Raw genomic sequence first — 18,727 nt, forward strand, 5'->3', positions numbered from 1 at the left:
GGGGCTGTTAATGTAGTGTGTGTAGTGTTGTTCAGAGTCAAAACAAGTTTCAGGGCTGGCTGAAGGGGCTTAAAATAGGTGCTGTTTATTAAGTCCACCTTTGTAATGGTCTCTTATCCTCACTATAATTCTCGTAATAATGGTGAGAAAGAAATTGCTACATTGGATATGTATATCCTTGACGATATTACATCTAAAAGTCTGCAAACCCAAGCATACATATGCACTCTTGATGTTTTTTTATAGGGTGAGTAAATACACTAAAATAGAACCTCACCTTACATACCTTCTCAGTTTCTGCCACTATTCCTCTTTGGTTTAGAAAGGAATTCCTACTGACCTTTGGCTTTTGTGCAGTTTGCAGATGCTGTATAACCCACACTCCTTATAGCACAGCCCTGTTAAAGAGGCCCTGCAAGCTTCCAGGTTTATTTTATCAGTAAGTCTTTGTGAAATTTTCACAGTTTACAAATAAAATGAAGGACTTGTCTAGCTGCCAGCCAAACAGACTGATGATGTGACTTGAAAAAGCTCCCTCTTAACTTCCCCTCATATATAATAAAGAGCAAGAAACTTAAATAGTGGTCACAGTTGCTGTTTTGCAATTTTTGTCAGGACTAATGAGGTCACCCAGGTGGGAGCAGGGTGCTGGCTGAAAATAATCAGCTTGCACAGCTGGTGCTTGGGGAGAAATCTCAAAACATCGTGTTTGCACAGGTGTAGCCTGTAGCAGAAACTGGTCTGCCGGAATCTGGCTGTGTGCCGCTCCTCCTGCAACGCTCAGGTCCTGGGATTGTTTGGCAAAACCAGCAGTTAAGGAGAAACACCCTCTCAGTCCAAGCTTGAATAGATGGAATTCTCTAGATAAACTAAATATGAGCTAAAACAAGCTCTGAAGCTGCCCTGACTCCTCATGCTACTTAGAGTCCTCAGAGTTTGCTCCTGTGTGCTGGTGGGTGAAATGCAGAGCCTGTGTGTCAGAGCAGAGGGCTGGTGAGTAGCTGATTGTCCTTATTGTCCCCTGTGTCACAGGGACAGCCAGGTACCAGGGGGAGTGGCAGCTGGCAGGGTGCCCCCTTGGCTGGGCAATAAACCTCAGAGATCCCCTGAGTGGATGTGAGGGATAAAAACAAGGCTTCCAGAGGACTGCTTCCATAACACACTGCAGACCTGCCCAAGGTAACAGCCCACATGCTGCTGTCTGCACTTAAGGACATCTCATCCCTTTGCTCAGTAAAGAAGCCTGAGGAAAAGATGAGCATATAGCACATTCTGCACCAAAGTTTTCAGAGAAAATACCACTGAAGTGGCAGCCTTTTCCAGTGGTTACACGAGCCATCCTCTGTACTTTATCTTAAAATAAGTGCTGGATAATTTTTTTTTCTTCTATTTTCTTTTTTTTTTTCACTATTACTGATGACCAGTTTTAGGGAAGAAGGAAGCCTTTGGTACAAGAGAGGAGGTCATCCACTGCTTCTATGTGTTCCCTCTCATATAAAATAGAAATAACACTGTCATTCATGCTTACAGGAAGTGTGCAAGACAAGGAAGATGTTAAAGGCTTAGTTCCAAAGCTGTGATCCTCAAAACCAAAGTCCTGTTGCCCATGAACTCTAGAGGTGCCTAGACTGAACCTCCTGGGACACTGCAGGCTTTGTCCTCTGCTCCCAGCCCAGAAGCTCTTCCATCATGCCAAATAGACAGGTTAAGAATGTGGAAATTATGTGTGACTCAGACTGTTTCCCTCAGTGGGGTGATCCATTAGGCGTTCCTGGAGTGAGACTGAGATCACAGCTGACTACAAGCAGCAATGGTAGGTCAGAGCAAGGGTTCCTCCAGCCTGCTTGTCTGTCTTCATTCAGTAGTGGCCATAAGGAGTAAGAACAGGTCAAGTACAAATAATACATATTCCTTATGCTGTCCCAGCACCTGTTTTCAGGGGTAAGTCTCCAGTCCCCTACAAGATAGAATTGCAATGGGAACATTTTCTTACAAATGCAGTCAGAAATGCCTCTTCTACAGACACTTCCCCATTTCATGTGTTTGTCCAAGGCTACAGCAAATGCAGGATAAGTTCTTTGAGAGGTTTTAAGAGAAGGAGTAAAGGCTCCTCTGTTTTCTGCATGAAAGGGTTTAGCCAGTGAATTTCTAATGAAATTAAGTCCCACCCTTGCTGCTCTGGCTAAGGTATGCCTCCACTGAGGATACTCCTCCTTGATGTCTCTCTGCAGACTGTCCCCTGCTGAGCAGAGCACCCACCCCTCTGCACCTCCTGCCCAGTCAGTCCCAGGCTCCCTGTTAGGGTGGGAGGGCAGATCTAAACCCAGATCCAAGTCCCTGAGTCTGGAATGACACCACCAAGGTTAGCCCAAGATAAGCCAGTATGGTGTTAAGCAGGAAAACAAGTCCAGTTTTCAGTCTAGCCTCTATTCTTGGATTTTGCCTGTAGCCCCTCCAAACCTGAACCTGGCAGGTGCCAAGGAGAGAAAGAATAAATATCACAGTGGAAGAGTAATACTGTGAAAATTAAATTTGTCATTAGTGGGTCGCTTCTCTGTAGCTGGTGATACAAAGCTATCACATATCTCCAACATCACCTTTACTTATCTAGTGCTTTGGAAAGTAACCAGAAACACAAATCTGTTGCCAGTACTTCTTGGGGGTGAGTCACTAATGCTTGCAACTGCAGAGTTCCCTACTCATGTGAGTGAATGGTTGCCTGCCATGAACATCCTCTTCAGTTTTCTTTATATGTCCTCCACCATTCTGCATTGTGGTGAAAACCAAGAATTCTTCCACCACCTTGATTTAATTAATTGTCAGAAGGATTGTTTATCTTTCCTGAACCCACACAGCTATTGGACGGTGGATCCTAACTGCCCTGTATTTTTCTTCATAGATTTACATGTATCTTGAACTTCCAATCTTTTCTTTTGTGTTTTGGCAGCCTTTTCCTGTGTATTTATTATCTGCTTTACAACCTAAAATGGTGTAGGCTCCATAAGAGAGGAAAGATGAAGTTTTGCTCCTGAGAGAATGCTAGAGTGGCCTATGGGGCACAAGAGATATTTCAAGGATGAAATGAGAGTGAAACTTTTAAAACCAGTAAGAAAAAAATGAGGAACCATGTGTAGTTCCCCTGCTCTCTGAGTTTGCTCCAGTCATCATCTTCCCTTTGCATCTCTGTGTATTCCATTTCCTGGACCTGTATCTCTTCTTTGTCATTCATTAATACACCAACTGATTTTGATGGACCATTTCAGCAATGATTTCCTCATAATGCATACATTTTCCAGAAAAAAAACATACTTCACATGCATAGGCAGGTATATAAGAGCAGAAAACAGATCCCCAGTTGCATAAAATGTTTGTAGTGTTGAGTTTCTCTCTACGCAGAATTGATTAAGAATTTATTCATCTCTTCATTAAAATATGTAGTGATTTACAAGTGATTTGTAAAGACATATCTGCAACATCAACAGTATGATGTTACATCAACATATGTATGATTCTGATGTAATTACTCATTAAGGTGCATGTGGATCCAGCTCTTGATAGCCAATTACCATATTTCAACACTAACTTTATTAGCAGCCCAGAAGTTCAAATTATGAAAACCTTTCCTTCACACTGTAATTCCACAATCAAGGACTAATTTATAAACAATAAGAAAGGAACTTTTAAAAAATGAACCAAACCTGTAAAACTTAATCTACCTTGCCCTGTGAGGGTGTTTTTTAACTATATTTTTTATTATGATCTGGTTCACATTTGGTTCTAAGATTACAGAGATTATTCTTATGGTGTTTGTGAGTAAAATTAGCTAACCATATCCAACTGGTGGTCTTGCTTGAAAGATTACTGCTTCAAAAAACTGCTTTCTCTTACTTTGAAAAATCTTATTTCAGGGCATGCTGTAAACTGCAGCTTGAACTCAGCAGGGAGACTAATGTTGTTTTAGGCAATGTTACCACTTCTTGTCATGTCTAGATGTTTGATTAATTACATTTTAGGAGGAAAGGAAGAAGAGAAACACAGTGTCTATTCAGGCAATTTGAAAAAAAAAAAATCTTTGCCTCAGATTGCTTATAAAAGTTTTTTTTTTAAATGATTTTATCTCCATATAATTGGTTGCTGCTGAACCATGTTCAGTCATATCATATTAATTTGCACTGTTTTGCCTCTTCTTGCCCTTTGCTGCAGTTACTACATGCTGGAAAACAGACCTCGGAACATCTACGGGATGGTTTGCTACTCGTGCTTGCTGGCGCCTCCCAACACCAAGGAATGTAAGTGTTCTGCTGTTTCTGTGCACTTCATCTGGTTTTGACTTAAAATCATCTGGAAGCTCAATGTGAAATCTTTCAGTGATGATAATTATGTTCAAACAATAAACCCAGCTCCAGTTAAGCAATTTCTGCTTCCAACTAGCCTTGCCAACAAAGGGAGGGAATGCTTATCATCTGAAGAAAAATCAGAATCTTTTATTTTAGAATCTACTATTGCTCATTTGTTCTCCAATTTGCATCTGTTAAGAGATCCCATGCAGGACTTATTAGGGTTACTTAAACATTAGGTCCAGGAAATCCCATGTCTCTGTATTTTTTTAAACTGAGTTTCAGTTCACCTGTGAAGAAAACATGGGACAATTTGTAGATTTGTAATTTGTAGCAGTAAAAGGGCATCACACCTTTTCATATCCTTTTGCTGCAGAGTGATTCACAGGTTAAAGTTGATGTCTGGTGGTCAGCACTGATAAGAGAATTAGTTCTGTAGATTTCACTGACAAAAGTGGGAATTTGCTAATTGAGGAAATCAAGTATGAATGTGTGTGTGACACCCAGAGTTACCTGTTGGTTTGCATACCATGTATGTGCAATGGCTTACCCATCCTCATGCCATGGGGAGAGGGACAGCTCACACCAGCACTGTCCTGCAGAGGCAATCCCCCACAAAACTGCTGTCTCCTTTAGGGGGAAAAGAAAGAGAAAAAGAAAGTGAAAAAGAAAAAAAGAAAAGGAAAAAAATGAGGCTCTCTCTGAATGACCAAATTACTTTGACACCCCCTTAGACGATCTGGAGATCAGTACAAAAAACTTTTAAACTGAACAACAACAAAACCCCAAACAAACAGAAAAGATGAGTAGTTCCCCAGAAAAACCTGATGCCTCTAAAACCAAAATCCCATCCATATTCTCTTATTTTAGAAATCTTTGTCATGAAAAGGATTTGCAATATTTTGTCTGCTTGGTTTGAAAGCAGGGGCTGAAAGTCCTGGAGCATTTATTTATGTACATAAATAGTGATTGCTTTGTTCAGATGCTGCAGAGCTGTGTATCACTGGTGCTCTGGGAGTCACTTTAAAGGATAGGACATGAACATCTACCACTTTCCTACAGTTTAAGGGCTTGGAGGAGCTAGGGGATGATCACCACCTCACAGAGCTCCTGGTGAGCAGCAGCAGTCAGGAGGCATCTCCCTGAGCTGCGTGCCAAGATCTGCTCTGTTGTACAGCTGCTCCCCCCACTTGGCTGCAGAAACCCACCCAGCCCTGAGAGTGCCCTTCTGCCTGAGACAGTGGGAGTGGGTGAAGGGCAGGGTGAGTGTGGTTTTGGTGAGATAACATCTGTTTAGGAGATGAGGTAAGGGTGCTAAGGAGGACCCAAATGTGAGATGTGGGAAGAAGGTGCAGAGGTGAGAACACGAGGGTAGGAAGGTCGTGGTTTAACCCCATCTGACAGTCCAGCCTCAGACAGCCAGTCACTTACTGCTACCCACACAGGGAAGACAACCAGAAGGATAAAAGTGAGATAACTCAATGATTGAGATAAAGACAGTTAAATAGGTAAAGGAAAAGCTACATACATCCATCAATGCAGAGCAAGGAATCCATTCTCCACTTCCCATGGGCAGTTCAGTATCCAGCCATCCCCATGAAAGCTGAGCTACATCACATGAATGATGACTTAAGAACACAAACAACCATCACTCTGAATGTGCTCCACTTCCTCCTCTTCCCCAGCTTTATGTGCTGACCATGGCACGATGTGGTGTGGGATTCCCCTCTGGTCAGCTGGGGTCAGCTGTCCTGGCTGTGTCCCCTCCCAGATCCTTGTGTACCCCCAGCCCCCTCACTGATGGGGTGGGTGAGAGGCACAGAAGGTGCTGAGTAAGCACTGCTCAGCAATGTTGAAAATGTCTCTGAATTAATTATCAACATCTTTTTGGTCACCAATCTAAACCTCAGCCCCATACTGGCTGCTATTAATAAAATTAACTCTACCCCAGCCACACCCAGCACAGGGAGTCATGGTAGGACGTGAGGGGATAAGGTAAGAGGGTGCAGCTGCATCTGACTGCCCCATTGGTGGGAATAGAACCATCCATACTGCTAACCCATAGCTGGAAATTAATCCCTTCCTCAGCTCTGATGGTCTGTCTCAAACACATGGGTTGTTAGTAGTATCAGACATGGCATTACTTACTGATTTGGGAAGAAAGTACCACATCTTATGGCTGTTACTCACCTAAAAGAAAAGAAATCTTTGTGTTTTGTAGGATATCTGGCAGATACAACAGGAAATGTGTTTCTATAAGGAAACTATGATCAGCACAACTGATCAACTATATGCAATTTTTAGCTTGATAAACACAAGAATAAATATGTATTATCTTTGTGAGGCATTTGCAGGTGCATAAACCAACAAATTGATTGGGTAATAAGATAAAAGAAAACATTAGTCCTAGAAGCACTAAATATTTCCATTTTAATCAAGTCCATGAAGCCAACCATTTGATTGCAAGTGTTCAAAAAGCAAGAAAGTGTCTCAAAATCCAAGCCCCTCAAACCAATCAGCTCAGGTAATTTGGTTTATGATATCTGAATCTCCAAACTCCATTTGGAATGACAGTGCCCTGATTCATAGGCATCAATTTGTAGTCCAGCTGAAAAATCAGCCTTGCTGCAGGAGCCCGCTGAAATGCTGTTGCTGTGGAAGGTAGTGTAAAATCTGGTATTAGCAGATGATCTTTTTCACACATTTCACTGTCATCAGATTATACCAGTCAGAGCAAAGAAAAGGTGATATGTCAGTGTTGCACAACAGTGGCATTTTTTGAGGTTTGCAAATTCCAAACTCATCTAAGTGGTGTGCTCTGAGCACATAACCTTAACAAGAGGATGAGGTTTCTGTCACGTGAAGGATAATATCAGCATTCTGGAAGGAATGGTTCCTTTGTGCAGAACACCCTCTGCTTATTAACTGGCTGTCAGGATGGAGAAGCCAGTATGAAAACTCCAAGTGGCCCCAGGAATCTTCTATTCCTTTGTTGAGACTTCAGAATAGCATTGAGCATCTTTCAGGAGCCTAAAACTACACTACACTACAGTGCTGTCTCTCCCCCAGAGCTCCTTCAAACTCTCCTGCACCCAGCACAGCACTGGAGAAAGAGGACCCAGCACATCACTAGGAAATGAGAATGGAAAATTACTTCAAAGTAGGAAGCTCAGGGTGACAAGCTCTGAGTTTACAACCCTATACAGAAAAATGAGGGCAGATAAATCTTGTTTCAGGCCTTCATTAGGGCTGAGACAGGATGGGAGAACAGTGGTGCTCTCCTTAGCTGTAAACATTCCTACCTGGGGAAGTGCCTGGACTGTGTGTTACAGATGGCCTGGTCCAGGGGTATGTGCCCCTGCATGGAAACTTGCTCAGGGAATTTGTCTGATGACACATTTCATCTGGCAAAAAGTATTTGGGCTTGATCAAAGGGTAAGCAAATATCTTTCAGCTCATGTGCAGTTAATAAAACTTGAAATGGCCAAGGACACAAGATGAACACCCCATGCCCCAGCATCTGGAAATATTAGTGTAAAAAGGACTGGAAGTGAGAAATAAATTCCTTGATGGGCCTCTGTCACCTTGTTGGGGTTTTTTCCCTCTCAAAGGACTTGAGAATAAATAGCACAAAATATAATGGAAAAGAGGGGGAGGAAGGGAGATGATTCACAGAGGCCAGAGGTTTGATTGAGGCAAAATGTCACCAGTTGATGGTGTTGAAAATCTCACTGGTCTGAAGGATGGCAGCAGCAGTTCTGCAGCCTGGGAGGAATAGCAGGCTTCAGTGGCAGCCAGTGGGCAGCGGGCACACAGGGGAAAGGGCAGTGCACACATGAGTGTAACAATGTGTGTTGTGTAGCAGGAAAGCTTTTTCTTGCTGTGAAGAAGGGGAACATCACCATAAAGACTGCAGTTTGCCCCATCTCGTGCACTGTGAAACAGCTGTGTAAGATTTCTGGCCTCTCAACATGCAGCTCCCTCGAGTCTCCTGTGCAGGAGCTCCTGTGCTGAGCACAGAGGAGCACAATGAGAAATGCCAAATGTGTGAGAGCTTCAGCTGAGCTTGAGGCAGATCACGAGCCATCAATGCCCCTTGCTGGCATAAGTGGGGATCTGATACCTCTGTGATAAATAACAGCACTGCAAAAGAGAGGGAGGCAGGTTTTCCATGTACATCAAACCATTAAGGTAATGAACACCAAACCACACGAAGATGTGGCTTCCCACAGTTAATGGTGCTGGATTTTCCATCAACACCTCTGGAACTGGAGTCACTTCAGGCCTCTGACTATGTAGAGTGGGTTTTTTTTTAATTTTATTTTTCTTTTATCCAGTATAAAACTACATGTAAAAGACAGAAGATTTAGCCATATATGGAGGTTCTCTGGCAGAGAGGTACAGTTAGTGCTGGAAGAGATTTTGTTTTTTAGCAGCTGAAACTCTCAATTATGTGTATTAACTCTCTTTGTCTTCAAACTTTAATATTTGTCACTCCAATTCAAAAATGTTGGGGAAAAGAATCAAACCCTGCTACACTAACTTTAGGAGTACTTTGAAGTTGAATTTACACAATTGCGTCAAATATGCAAATCCTTTTCCACTCATATATTATTGGTCTAGAGAACTTCAGCAACTGATTGAGGGTTTTCTTTTTAATCTACTGTACATATTCATAAGTGTGTATGTGCATAAAATAATGCTATTTTATTTCACCTTTTTTGCTGGATTTATATATGAAAAGAGATACAATAACCAACCTGTGTAAGTTTTTAGGTGTCACACCTACCAAAGATAGCTTGGGAAGTTAAAAAAGAAGAAAAGTATTGGTAAAGGAAAATATATGTGGTCAGGCTATTTTTTAAATACCAGAGAGCAAATGACATCTAGAAATATAAAATATTATTTTTATCATAGTGTCATTAGAACTTCAAAAATAACTAAACAGATGAGATGGAACAATTGACTAACAATTGATGTTTCATGTGACGAGCTGTAATCGGGGGGCACATCCAAATCCATGTACTGGAGACTCAGAACTCAGCTTCCTTAATTGAAAGGCTTAGCACAAACAAGCCTATTGCCAAAACCACTTTATTAGTTAAAATAATTATTTCAGAGATTTTTATTTTAACTTTCCATTCTTTGAATCACTAATTTCCATTCCTTGCCAGTTTTATCCTTTTGTAATACAATCAACATCAGGACCTTTTTTCCTTCTGTTTCAAATTATGCCTACAAATAGGCTTGTTATCTGGAACTAACATACTTTTTTTTTCTTTTTTCTGAGTTGCTTGATCTCTGAACACCCATTTCCTATTCACATGTGTACTGGGACAAATGTTGAAGGCCGTGCTTTATTATTCACTGGTGGTATGGCCTGATTCTTCTTCTCAAGGGTTTGTCCATATTAGGAAAGGAACCTAATCTTAGGATAAAACTGGCCAGCTTCAGCCATCAGCCTCCAAGGGGAGGGATCTGAGAAGAAAATGTGGGCTTTGCTGTCCTCAGCTACTGGGAAGGCTGAGCTCAGGTATCCCTCAAGAGGTTATGTGGTCCTGGAGCAATTCTTCCCAATAAAACCACTCCAATGGCTTTGATGTTTTCACTGGTGCTGGAGCTGCAGCTCCCACAGTGAGCACCACCTGCCCATGGGAGGCACTGCAGGTCTCTGCGGGATTGCTCTGACTGGGCTCAGGAGCTGAAAAACCTGCAGAGCTGCAGCCTTGGACCACCCATTCCAACGGGCTGGCCACCAGGACACCGGGGGAATGGGAGACCAGCTCCAGGCAGGTCTGTTCTCTTCCTTGTGGTGCTCTAAAGTCATGACAGCAAAGCTTAAATAGCAATTATCCCCTTCATGTTGATAGAGAAAGGAGTGATAACACTGAATTCCTGGACAGAGGCTTAGTTCATGGAGTGTTTGTCTATGACTTTCCAGTGCTGTGCAATGATTACAGCTCCCAGTGAGTCTTTAAAAAAAATTCAACATATGCAAATAGTCAGGTTAAGGCCATGTGGCCCATAATCATCATCACTCTCCTGCCTGGGCAAAAGGAGAGAGAAATAAAATAGTTATAGACATTATAGAAAGCACAGCAGAAAAAAAAATCCTTTTATGTGATTTGATTACTTACAGAGAGATTGACCAGACTGAAAACAAAAGTTGGGGAGAACTTTCCTATCATCATTTTCAGAAGTTTAATTCTCAGGAATTAATTTACTTCATGCTCTTCCTTGTGTAATAGCTACCTACCTGAAGTATCTACTGTGACTCCAGAAAATATCAGAGTAACTTATAGTAGTCTGTAAAATAAAGATCACTCAGGCAATCCTCCAGTGCCTAGGATATGTTCTGTTATCTGTTATTATTTGTGATATTTTCAGACTTGGTTTATGTTTGGTTACTGAAGTCATATGTAGGCACCTCAGAAAGCAGGTTGGCTGTGACAGCTGCTTTAGCTTGCATGACTTTCCAAGTGCACAGGCATTCCATTTGAAATGTTGTTTTCCTAAGTTTGAAAGCAAAACTTTCCCCTAAGTACCTGAATACAGATTTACATTATTTACAAGTTCTGACCCCCACTTTCTACATATCTAGGTCTTTATTTATGACTATGTTTAGTTAAAATCCAGTTTTAACTTTGTCAGCCATAAACTGTCTACTTTTATTGAATTTCAACTCAGCATAATATATTTTTCATCTCATACTTCAGGTTGATAGTTATTTACTTGTATGTGTGCTTTATCCTACTTCAGCCCATAAACGAGTGTCAGTGATGGCACTCCCAGCCTGTCTGTGCCATTCATAGCTGGACTATGCCTGGCAGAGGAGGGATGCATCAGGAGAAAGCAAGCTGCACTCAAGAGCACCAAATAGATACACATAATGACACCAGGTTTTTAAAATGTGTCTTATTTTATGATCACTCTGACAGTCTGTTGTGTACAGACTTTGGAGATTTTCATAACATGTTATTAAGTATTAAATAGACTAAAAAAAAAATCTGTTGCTGGTTGTGAGCATCAGTCCTTTGAATGGACCAGTAAGCTGATACCCACAGCAACAGATGTCAGGGCACATATGGTCTCCTACAGCACCAGATTTTATTCACTCACAAACACTTGCAAGGGGGCATGGTGGTAAAACCTCCTTTCCCTCTGCCCTCTCCCTCCTCCTCTCATAAATCTGGTGGTTTTGTTTGTTACTTCTTATTGTAAGTTCTGTCTCAAGGTACAGGAACAACTGGAATAGTCTGTTACATAAAGCAGAAAGGTTCATTGAAACAACAACAAAAAAGTATTTTATTGTCCAGCATTTGTTTCCTGAAAGAACAAAAGGCAGCTGCATGGTAATTTAAATTAAAGCTATCTTTTGAGTTAAAGTCCCCAAACATTCAAAAGTGAATACAGATTCAATTGTTCTTTTAAACAATAAGTATGGAACATTTTTTAATTGTTTAGACTCCAAGAAAGTTACAACTAAATCACAATTTTTTTAAATAAAAACATCTATAATGCAAAAGTTGACCAACCACCAGTGATAAACTTCTTTCCTAATTTATTTATCACATTCCTACAGTATTACATACAGGTGTCTAGGAATATAAACCACTCTTTTGGTTTATATTGGTCTTTATTTAAAAAAATAGAGTTGCTTCCATATGGTGTTCTATAACACCTCAGGATGCCTCTGCCTGAGCTGTATCTAAGTCTTTACAGATTATGTGTCACCTATATTGGAAGCAGAATTAATAATGTGATTGGGATGCAAAACTGGATGTGCACAGGAACAACCATTGTGGCCGTGGTGTGGTACTGACTGGGAAAAAGCAGCAGCGATGAGTTGTTTCTTTTTACTCATAAAAAAGGGATATAAACTGAAACTCAACAGAAGGTGGCAGTTTGGTTCCTCTTGTAGTGCAGGTGCATGAATTGGCACTTTTTTCTAAGCCACATCTAAAGAAAAACTTTGGCTCATAATGGATATGCCAAATTATTAAATTTGACAGTAGGCTTAAAATATGTGTAACGACTAAGTCCCTCCCAGGCATGTGTGAAAGGCTACCATGTTCTAGTGCCAGCCTTGATTTTGCCTGTGGAACAAACGAGGTGGCTCCGTTCCCATGCAGAGGACATTGCACCCCTGGGCTCTGGGGCTGAAGGCTCTCGCTGCTGTGCACAGCAGAGGGGTTGTGTTGTCCAGGGTGTGCCTGGTATGGGCAGCACGCCCTGCCCTGGTGTGGGTGGAGCTGGGTGAAGTGTGACGATGATGCTGAATGAAGAGTGGTGACCTTCCTCCTTACCCTTCCTGTGCTACTTGCACAGATGGGTGAAAAATGCAAAGCTAAAAATACCAAGAGACTGAAAGATTATTAGGCAGAAACACTTCAATGAATTCATGTTTCAAGTGAAAGAAAGGAGAAGCAAGTTTGCTAAAACTCACTCGAGGAGATGAGCTGCAGCTTGTTAGCTGAACTACGGGCAGACAGAGCAGCACAGCTTGCCTGTGCTCACTGAGGGGCAGTGTCAGAGGAGCTATTGTTGACTTGTTGCAGCTTGCAAGGACCATGCAGAATTCCAATTGGCTGTAACTGGATTTGCCAGGGGGGCTGCAAGAATAGACATAAGCCTGGTGTCTGTGCATGAACATGAAGGAAAGTATCAGGCCACAGCTCTGGCCATTTGCTAATTTTCCTCTGTTGTCCAGCCACGGTGAGTAAACACAGAGGTCATGACCAAGGCTGATTCACTTCAGTTTTGTGAAGAATTACTGAAAATTTTACAAATTACCTGTCTTTAATGTCCACTACATGCAGATGACAGCTTCATTTACTGATCCCTAGATAGTCTTACTGCACTGCAGTTTCTGGAGCTCATAACTAACTCTTAGAAAGAAGTCTGTCACAGAGAAAGGACCAGAGGCAAGACTTATGTAATAAGTCTATGCCTTCTTTTGCAAAATACAAAATGCATGTGAATTAATGAACTAGACTATTTAAAACCCTTATTCAGTTTGAAAAAAACACCAATTATAATGAGTTAATCCATTTCCTTCCAACAAATGATGTTTGAAAGTTTTATGATTGTTAGAGAAAATTTCTTTTGAAGACACCTGCAACTCATACTTTGCAGCCTCTTTAGGTTTACATTTCTCATTCACAACATGCAGACATGTTTTATTTTAGATAGTACTTTTTTTTCTTCTTTTAAAAAAACCATTTCTCTTCATTTGAAGAATGAGCATATTGCTTTGTTCTTCACCATAGAACATTTCTCAGACCATTCCAGACCACTTGATTTCTTGTCAAGTTTACCTGGTGATTTGATTTGTTTGAATATTTACTTGGTCAAAAGAAGGGCACAGTGAGCTCTCATCTACTCTAGTTGCCAAACCAGCTTGTGGAGCCATGTGCTGTGCACACCTTACCTGATGACTGGGACAGCCTTTTGCCTTTAGGACTGCTGAATGTAATTACCACTGGACTTTTTCCACAGACAACTAATACAAAGCAGGAGGAATTCCATACTTTTTCCTCCAAGACAGAAAATTATTTTAAGGGTCTGTTGATAGTAGCTGTTTGCTTTACATACTAACCAATGGCATTAAAATTCATTTGAGAAGGAAGATAACATTTACTCCCAACCCTAATATTTTTGTTTTGTAATAATGTGCAAACACCCTCCTATCAAAAGCATTCACATAAATGGCTTTATTCCAAATAATATGCATTATTGTTTGCTATTGCCAAAATATGTTATTTTATTACTTGGTTTAATGCTTTGAAAACTTGGTGCATGACACCAAGTGAAAGACTAACTTTAACCTTGACTGTAGAATTTAGACCTGGAAAACCCTGTTGGACAATCTCATCCCTCTGACAGGATGAAGTTTTCCTATAACTTCTTCATTTATTGTTTCAGTGAATTTTCACTCTCCCCAGAATATAGACTTGGACTGACAGGAGATCATAAGACACATACTGCCCAGTTCCATTACAGGAAATTCTAAAATTCTCTTTTATGACAGTACAGCTCCATGGAACAGAAAGCAATCAACACCATTCTTTGTCATCTTCCCTAGGTTTTCCTGCAGAGTCATGAGGGTTTGCATACCAGCTTTACAGTGATGCTGCTAGTGAAGGTTGCTTGTGAGATGCACTAGTTTGATGAATCTACCAGCTGAGTCTCAATCTGCAGTTGCAAATACTGGAGTGAGTTGTAAATTGAGTAATCAGCTGGACCCTGAAAAACTCTCTGCTACCCAGGACAGATCCATAACATGGGAATCCATGTGTAACAGTTGGCATTTTTTTCTGAGTTCATATCTGTTCAGGAGTTTGGCTTTCACTCCTTCTGGACAGTGTGCACAAGCATGGTCTGTAACCCAGCCTTCAGTGTATCAGTAACACATTTTGGGATTAGGGACTTCTCAAAGAGCAAGTAGTTCTTGGGTCCTTTGCTAATAATTGGGAATGCAACCAAGGCAAGTAAATGCTCTCTTTCTGTGAGCCAACCTATTCCTTTGACTGGACAAAGAAACAAGGGAATTTTATGGCATTGTTTTTATATTGCAGGTGCAGGCTCTAACTCTGGCATTTCAGCCATTTTCCCAAGCACCTCAGGCACAAGCACTTTCTCACCTTACCAGCATGCTCACAAAGGTAAGAATGCACTCACAGGGTTAATTTAGCAGCTCTTTGTTTTCAAAAGGGCATCAACAAAGTGCAACCAAACTGAAAATATCTGTTGCTATTTTCAACGTCACTATTTCCAGATTTCTAGAACTGCTATTAGAAATAATTCAGAATTCTTTTTTTTTCTCAGTTAATCAACACTGCTGTTTGTCAGCTGAACATAAAAAGTATTTGAGCTGTACCCAGTAATGCCAGCAATAAATTTAGCTCATTATTTGTAGCTTTACAGAAATAGCACTCTGCCTCATCAAAGCTTAGCTTAGAATGGTGAAAATAACTTCATGCACAAATATGGTCAGTCTCTTATTGAAGTAACATAAACAGTTCTTCAGCACGATCATTTGGCTTTTAAAATTTTTGAATCTGAGAAGACAAAATGGGAAAGGTGCAGTTAATGAAGTACTGACAATGCTGTTCTTCTTGGTATTGTCTGAAAACATGACTGTTAGGATCACATTTTCAGAGAAATTAAAGCTTTCACGCCTTTTAGCATATCTATAATTTTCTGCATCCTTTCACACCTTTTCAATTCTAGCCTTTCGCATTCAAGTTTTCTTTCTGAATATCTTTTCACCTAGCTTACTTTAAGTTCACCTTTTAGCCATGCTGCTTTTTAAGTTTCTGTTAGAAAAACATCCATTATTCTATGTGTGCATTGTGTCCTCCTTTTAACTTAGAGCTTTTGAGGCAGCCACAAACAGTTATCAACAGTCATCTTAGCCCTTATTCCCTTTGTATATTTACTGGTTTTTGTCTTGTCAACGCTGATTCCAAGAATGCAGTGCTATAAAAGCTTCTACTCTTGCTTATGTACAGCTTCCCACAATAAAATACCATTTCCTACATCTTTGTATCTGATGGATCATACCATCAAATATTCTTAATAAATACCACTAACTGGTTTATGCATAAATATCAAAATTTTGAGACAATTTTAATTAACTTGCCTTTGAGATGCAGCACTAAGTTTTTCAATGCTTAACAAAGTAACCAAGACTCAGATCAACTAAAGAATTATGCAAACTATGTGTAGAGCAGACTTCAAACTGTCAACTGGTCTCTGATCCTAAGAGTTGCTCCTTCATTTATTTTTTTTTATTCCAGCAGATCTTTCAGGACAAGGACATCTGGCTACAGCTCTTATAATTGCTATGTCTACTATCTTCATAATGGCTATTGCCATTGTCCTCATCATCATGTTTTACATTGTAAAAACAAAGCCATCTGCTCAAGGTAATTGTTCAGTAGGTAAAATTTTAGTTGCAAATGTTATTTTTAGAAAGATTCAGATAATAATTAGTGTTATATTTGTATATTCTAGCCTGTTGCAAGAGCCACTCAGTAAAAAACGTCGAAGCTCAGGCTAACACACAAGAAGAGAAGAAAGAAGTGCAAGGTACAAGTTGTTTTAGTTTTGCTTTTTCTATCCAAGACAACACTGGGCTTAAGTATTCCTAATACTTTTATCTTAATTACATTTTCTCCTTTGGAGTATATAAAACCCTCATCAGTGTACTGAAGAATTGCCTATACTAGTTTTTGTGCTTCCAGAATGTCACTTAATCCTCTGATAGCAATTAAAAATATAGCAGAGAGATTTATTTTGTCTGTAGGGTTGCCAGCAGAACTAACTCCTGACACAAGGCACTGGTTTGGAAACTTATTGCCAATTTAAACTTCTCTAATTGTTGTTCTACAGAAAATGTTGTGATATTCTCTGAAAAAGAAGAGTTTGAAAAACTTACAGCAACTCCAGCTAAGGCTGTCAAAAGGTGGGTAAAAAATAAATATATTGCCTGTTTCACTGAAATGGGGGAGGCACATGGTCATCATTCATCCTGGTACAGTGGAACACATTAAGAAATTTGGTGGGTATGTTGGCAAGCTGTTGCAGCAGGGCAAAGACCAGATGCCTTAGTAGGCTCTTCCCCTCTGGTTTCTAAGAGATGATAACACACATTCTGAAGAGACGCCTGTGTCCTCCCCATTCCCTCTGTGACCAATTCATCAGCTCTTTGGCCTCCATCTCCTCTTTTGATAGGTTAATTTCTGGGACCGGAGTGCAGCTCTCACTCACGTGGCCTTACTGAGGTTCCCCTTCCCTTCTAGGCAGGAAGAGTAAAAATAGCTGCTACAGGCCTTAAGGGAACACCTCGTCCCTAGCATCATCTGCATGGCATGGTGTGGCAGTTTTCCACATCTTGTCTCTGCCCAGCAGCCAAAATTGCCTGGGTAACATTTTTAGGTTGGGCTAAACACTGTCCTCAGTTGGAAAATCCCTCTGTGAAAGGATTCTCACAAGCTACCTGTGAGTGTGGGGCTTGGTGGGCGTTGCACATACACACTGGGCTGGTGAAGGCAGGTACATTCACAAGATTTCAGAGGAAAGGCATTTTAAAACATGGAAAACACTTTTATTTCATTATTCTCAGGAAGCAAAAAGAGGGTGACTGGAGTCAAGATAACCATATCCTTCATTTTACAGTGAAAATGATGCATCTTCTGAGAATGAACGACTTTTAAGCCGGAGCATGGATAGTGATGAAGAAGCTGCAGTTGACAAGCAAGGGACTCCAGAGAGATGCTTGTTATCTTTAGTGCATTTGGCCAGAGATAAATCTTCTACAAGCAATAAATCAACTGGGGTAAGGCTACCTTGAGATTTAAAAATTGAGAACCTTTTTCTATTTTTTTTCAAGGAAAAAAAAAAATCAACCCCCCCCCCCCCCCCCCCCCCAAATCATAGTAGGGTAGATCAGACTGATTTACAAGAGCTTCTCCAGACAAATCTGTTATAGAATCTCCTTTGCATAATGACATATATGCATACGTATAGCTTTCAGGGATAGAAGTAAAATTTTCTACAAGACTAATTAATTTGCTTTTTTGAGTATTATATTTTATAGTTTCAAGAAAGAAAACACCCATATAACAGCAATCCCCTGTCATAGCTAATGCTAAGACAGTAAAATAATGAAGCAGGCTGGATTTGGCTGACAGCAGAACATCTGAGTACCTTGACCCAGCTGCACTGGTATTTCCACAGCACAGACTTCTCAACAATATCCGGTGTTGTGCTTGGTTTCCATGTGGAATTTTGAAAAACACACACATGGTTTGAAGGTGATTCCTGTGCTCTGAAGGACACTGTAATCCACTCTTTTACTGTGAAGGCCTTTTCTTCTTCCTGCTGAGCATGTACTGTTCAGGGCTTTTTATCTCACTTGGAGTATTTTAAGGCACAGTTAAGGCCACATCTCACCCACACAACCTTCCAGTTTGTGTTAACGTCAAATTACCTTCAAAAATAAGTTGTCTGCTCTGATTTTTTAGTATTTCTAATTTATTTTAAAATGGCTGTAGCTAGGTACAAATCACATCATTAATATCAAATATCAGATATGGTTTAAGAAAAAATAGGTTTGAAAATGCATCTTTTCATGTTTGCATGTTTTAAATTGTTGGGAGAATCAGCTCAAAATTTCTAAAACACACCACTTTTCCACTGAGATCAGACACACAAAATCTCAATGCAAGTTAAATGGTTTTGTAGTTGTAGATAATTATGACCATCTGAAAATAACTATTTCAATGCTCACACTTTAAAGCTTGGGTTTTTGAGGTCTCTCTAAATATCCAACTTTATGATACTTCTGTAAGCACTGGTTTGAAACAGGATAATACACCTTGGGT

General features: G+C 40.4%; 1 protein-coding gene and 1 long non-coding RNA gene across 5 annotated transcripts in view; one reads left to right on the plus strand and one right to left on the minus strand.

Moving 5' to 3' along the window:
- EDAR (ectodysplasin A receptor) overlaps positions 1-18,727 on the plus strand; it is a 72,116-nt gene that overhangs the window by 48,814 nt on the left and 4,575 nt on the right. For 3 of the 4 annotated variants that reach the window (XM_064407937.1, XM_064407938.1, XM_064407939.1), the window contains 6 exons: positions 4,204-4,289; positions 14,915-15,001; positions 16,139-16,267; positions 16,356-16,430; positions 16,734-16,806; positions 17,520-17,679. In XM_064407937.1, coding sequence (XP_064264007.1) covers positions 4,204-4,289; positions 14,915-15,001; positions 16,139-16,267; positions 16,356-16,430; positions 16,734-16,806; positions 17,520-17,679 — 610 coding nt within the window. The remainder of the gene's footprint in view (positions 1-4,203; positions 4,290-14,914; positions 15,002-16,138; positions 16,268-16,355; positions 16,431-16,733; positions 16,807-17,519; positions 17,680-18,727) is intronic. The other variant, XM_064407940.1, reaches the window with a different exon arrangement.
- Positions 1,422-6,070, minus strand: LOC135293584 (uncharacterized). The gene is made up of 3 exons (XR_010355677.1): positions 5,866-6,070; positions 4,867-4,967; positions 1,422-1,957 (listed from the first exon to the last, which is right to left on the minus strand). It is a non-coding gene; the product is annotated as an uncharacterized LOC135293584 (long non-coding RNA).

This window comes from Passer domesticus, chromosome 2 (assembly GCF_036417665.1).
Source record: "Passer domesticus isolate bPasDom1 chromosome 2, bPasDom1.hap1, whole genome shotgun sequence".
NCBI classification, from domain to species: Eukaryota; Metazoa; Chordata; class Aves; order Passeriformes; family Passeridae; genus Passer; species Passer domesticus.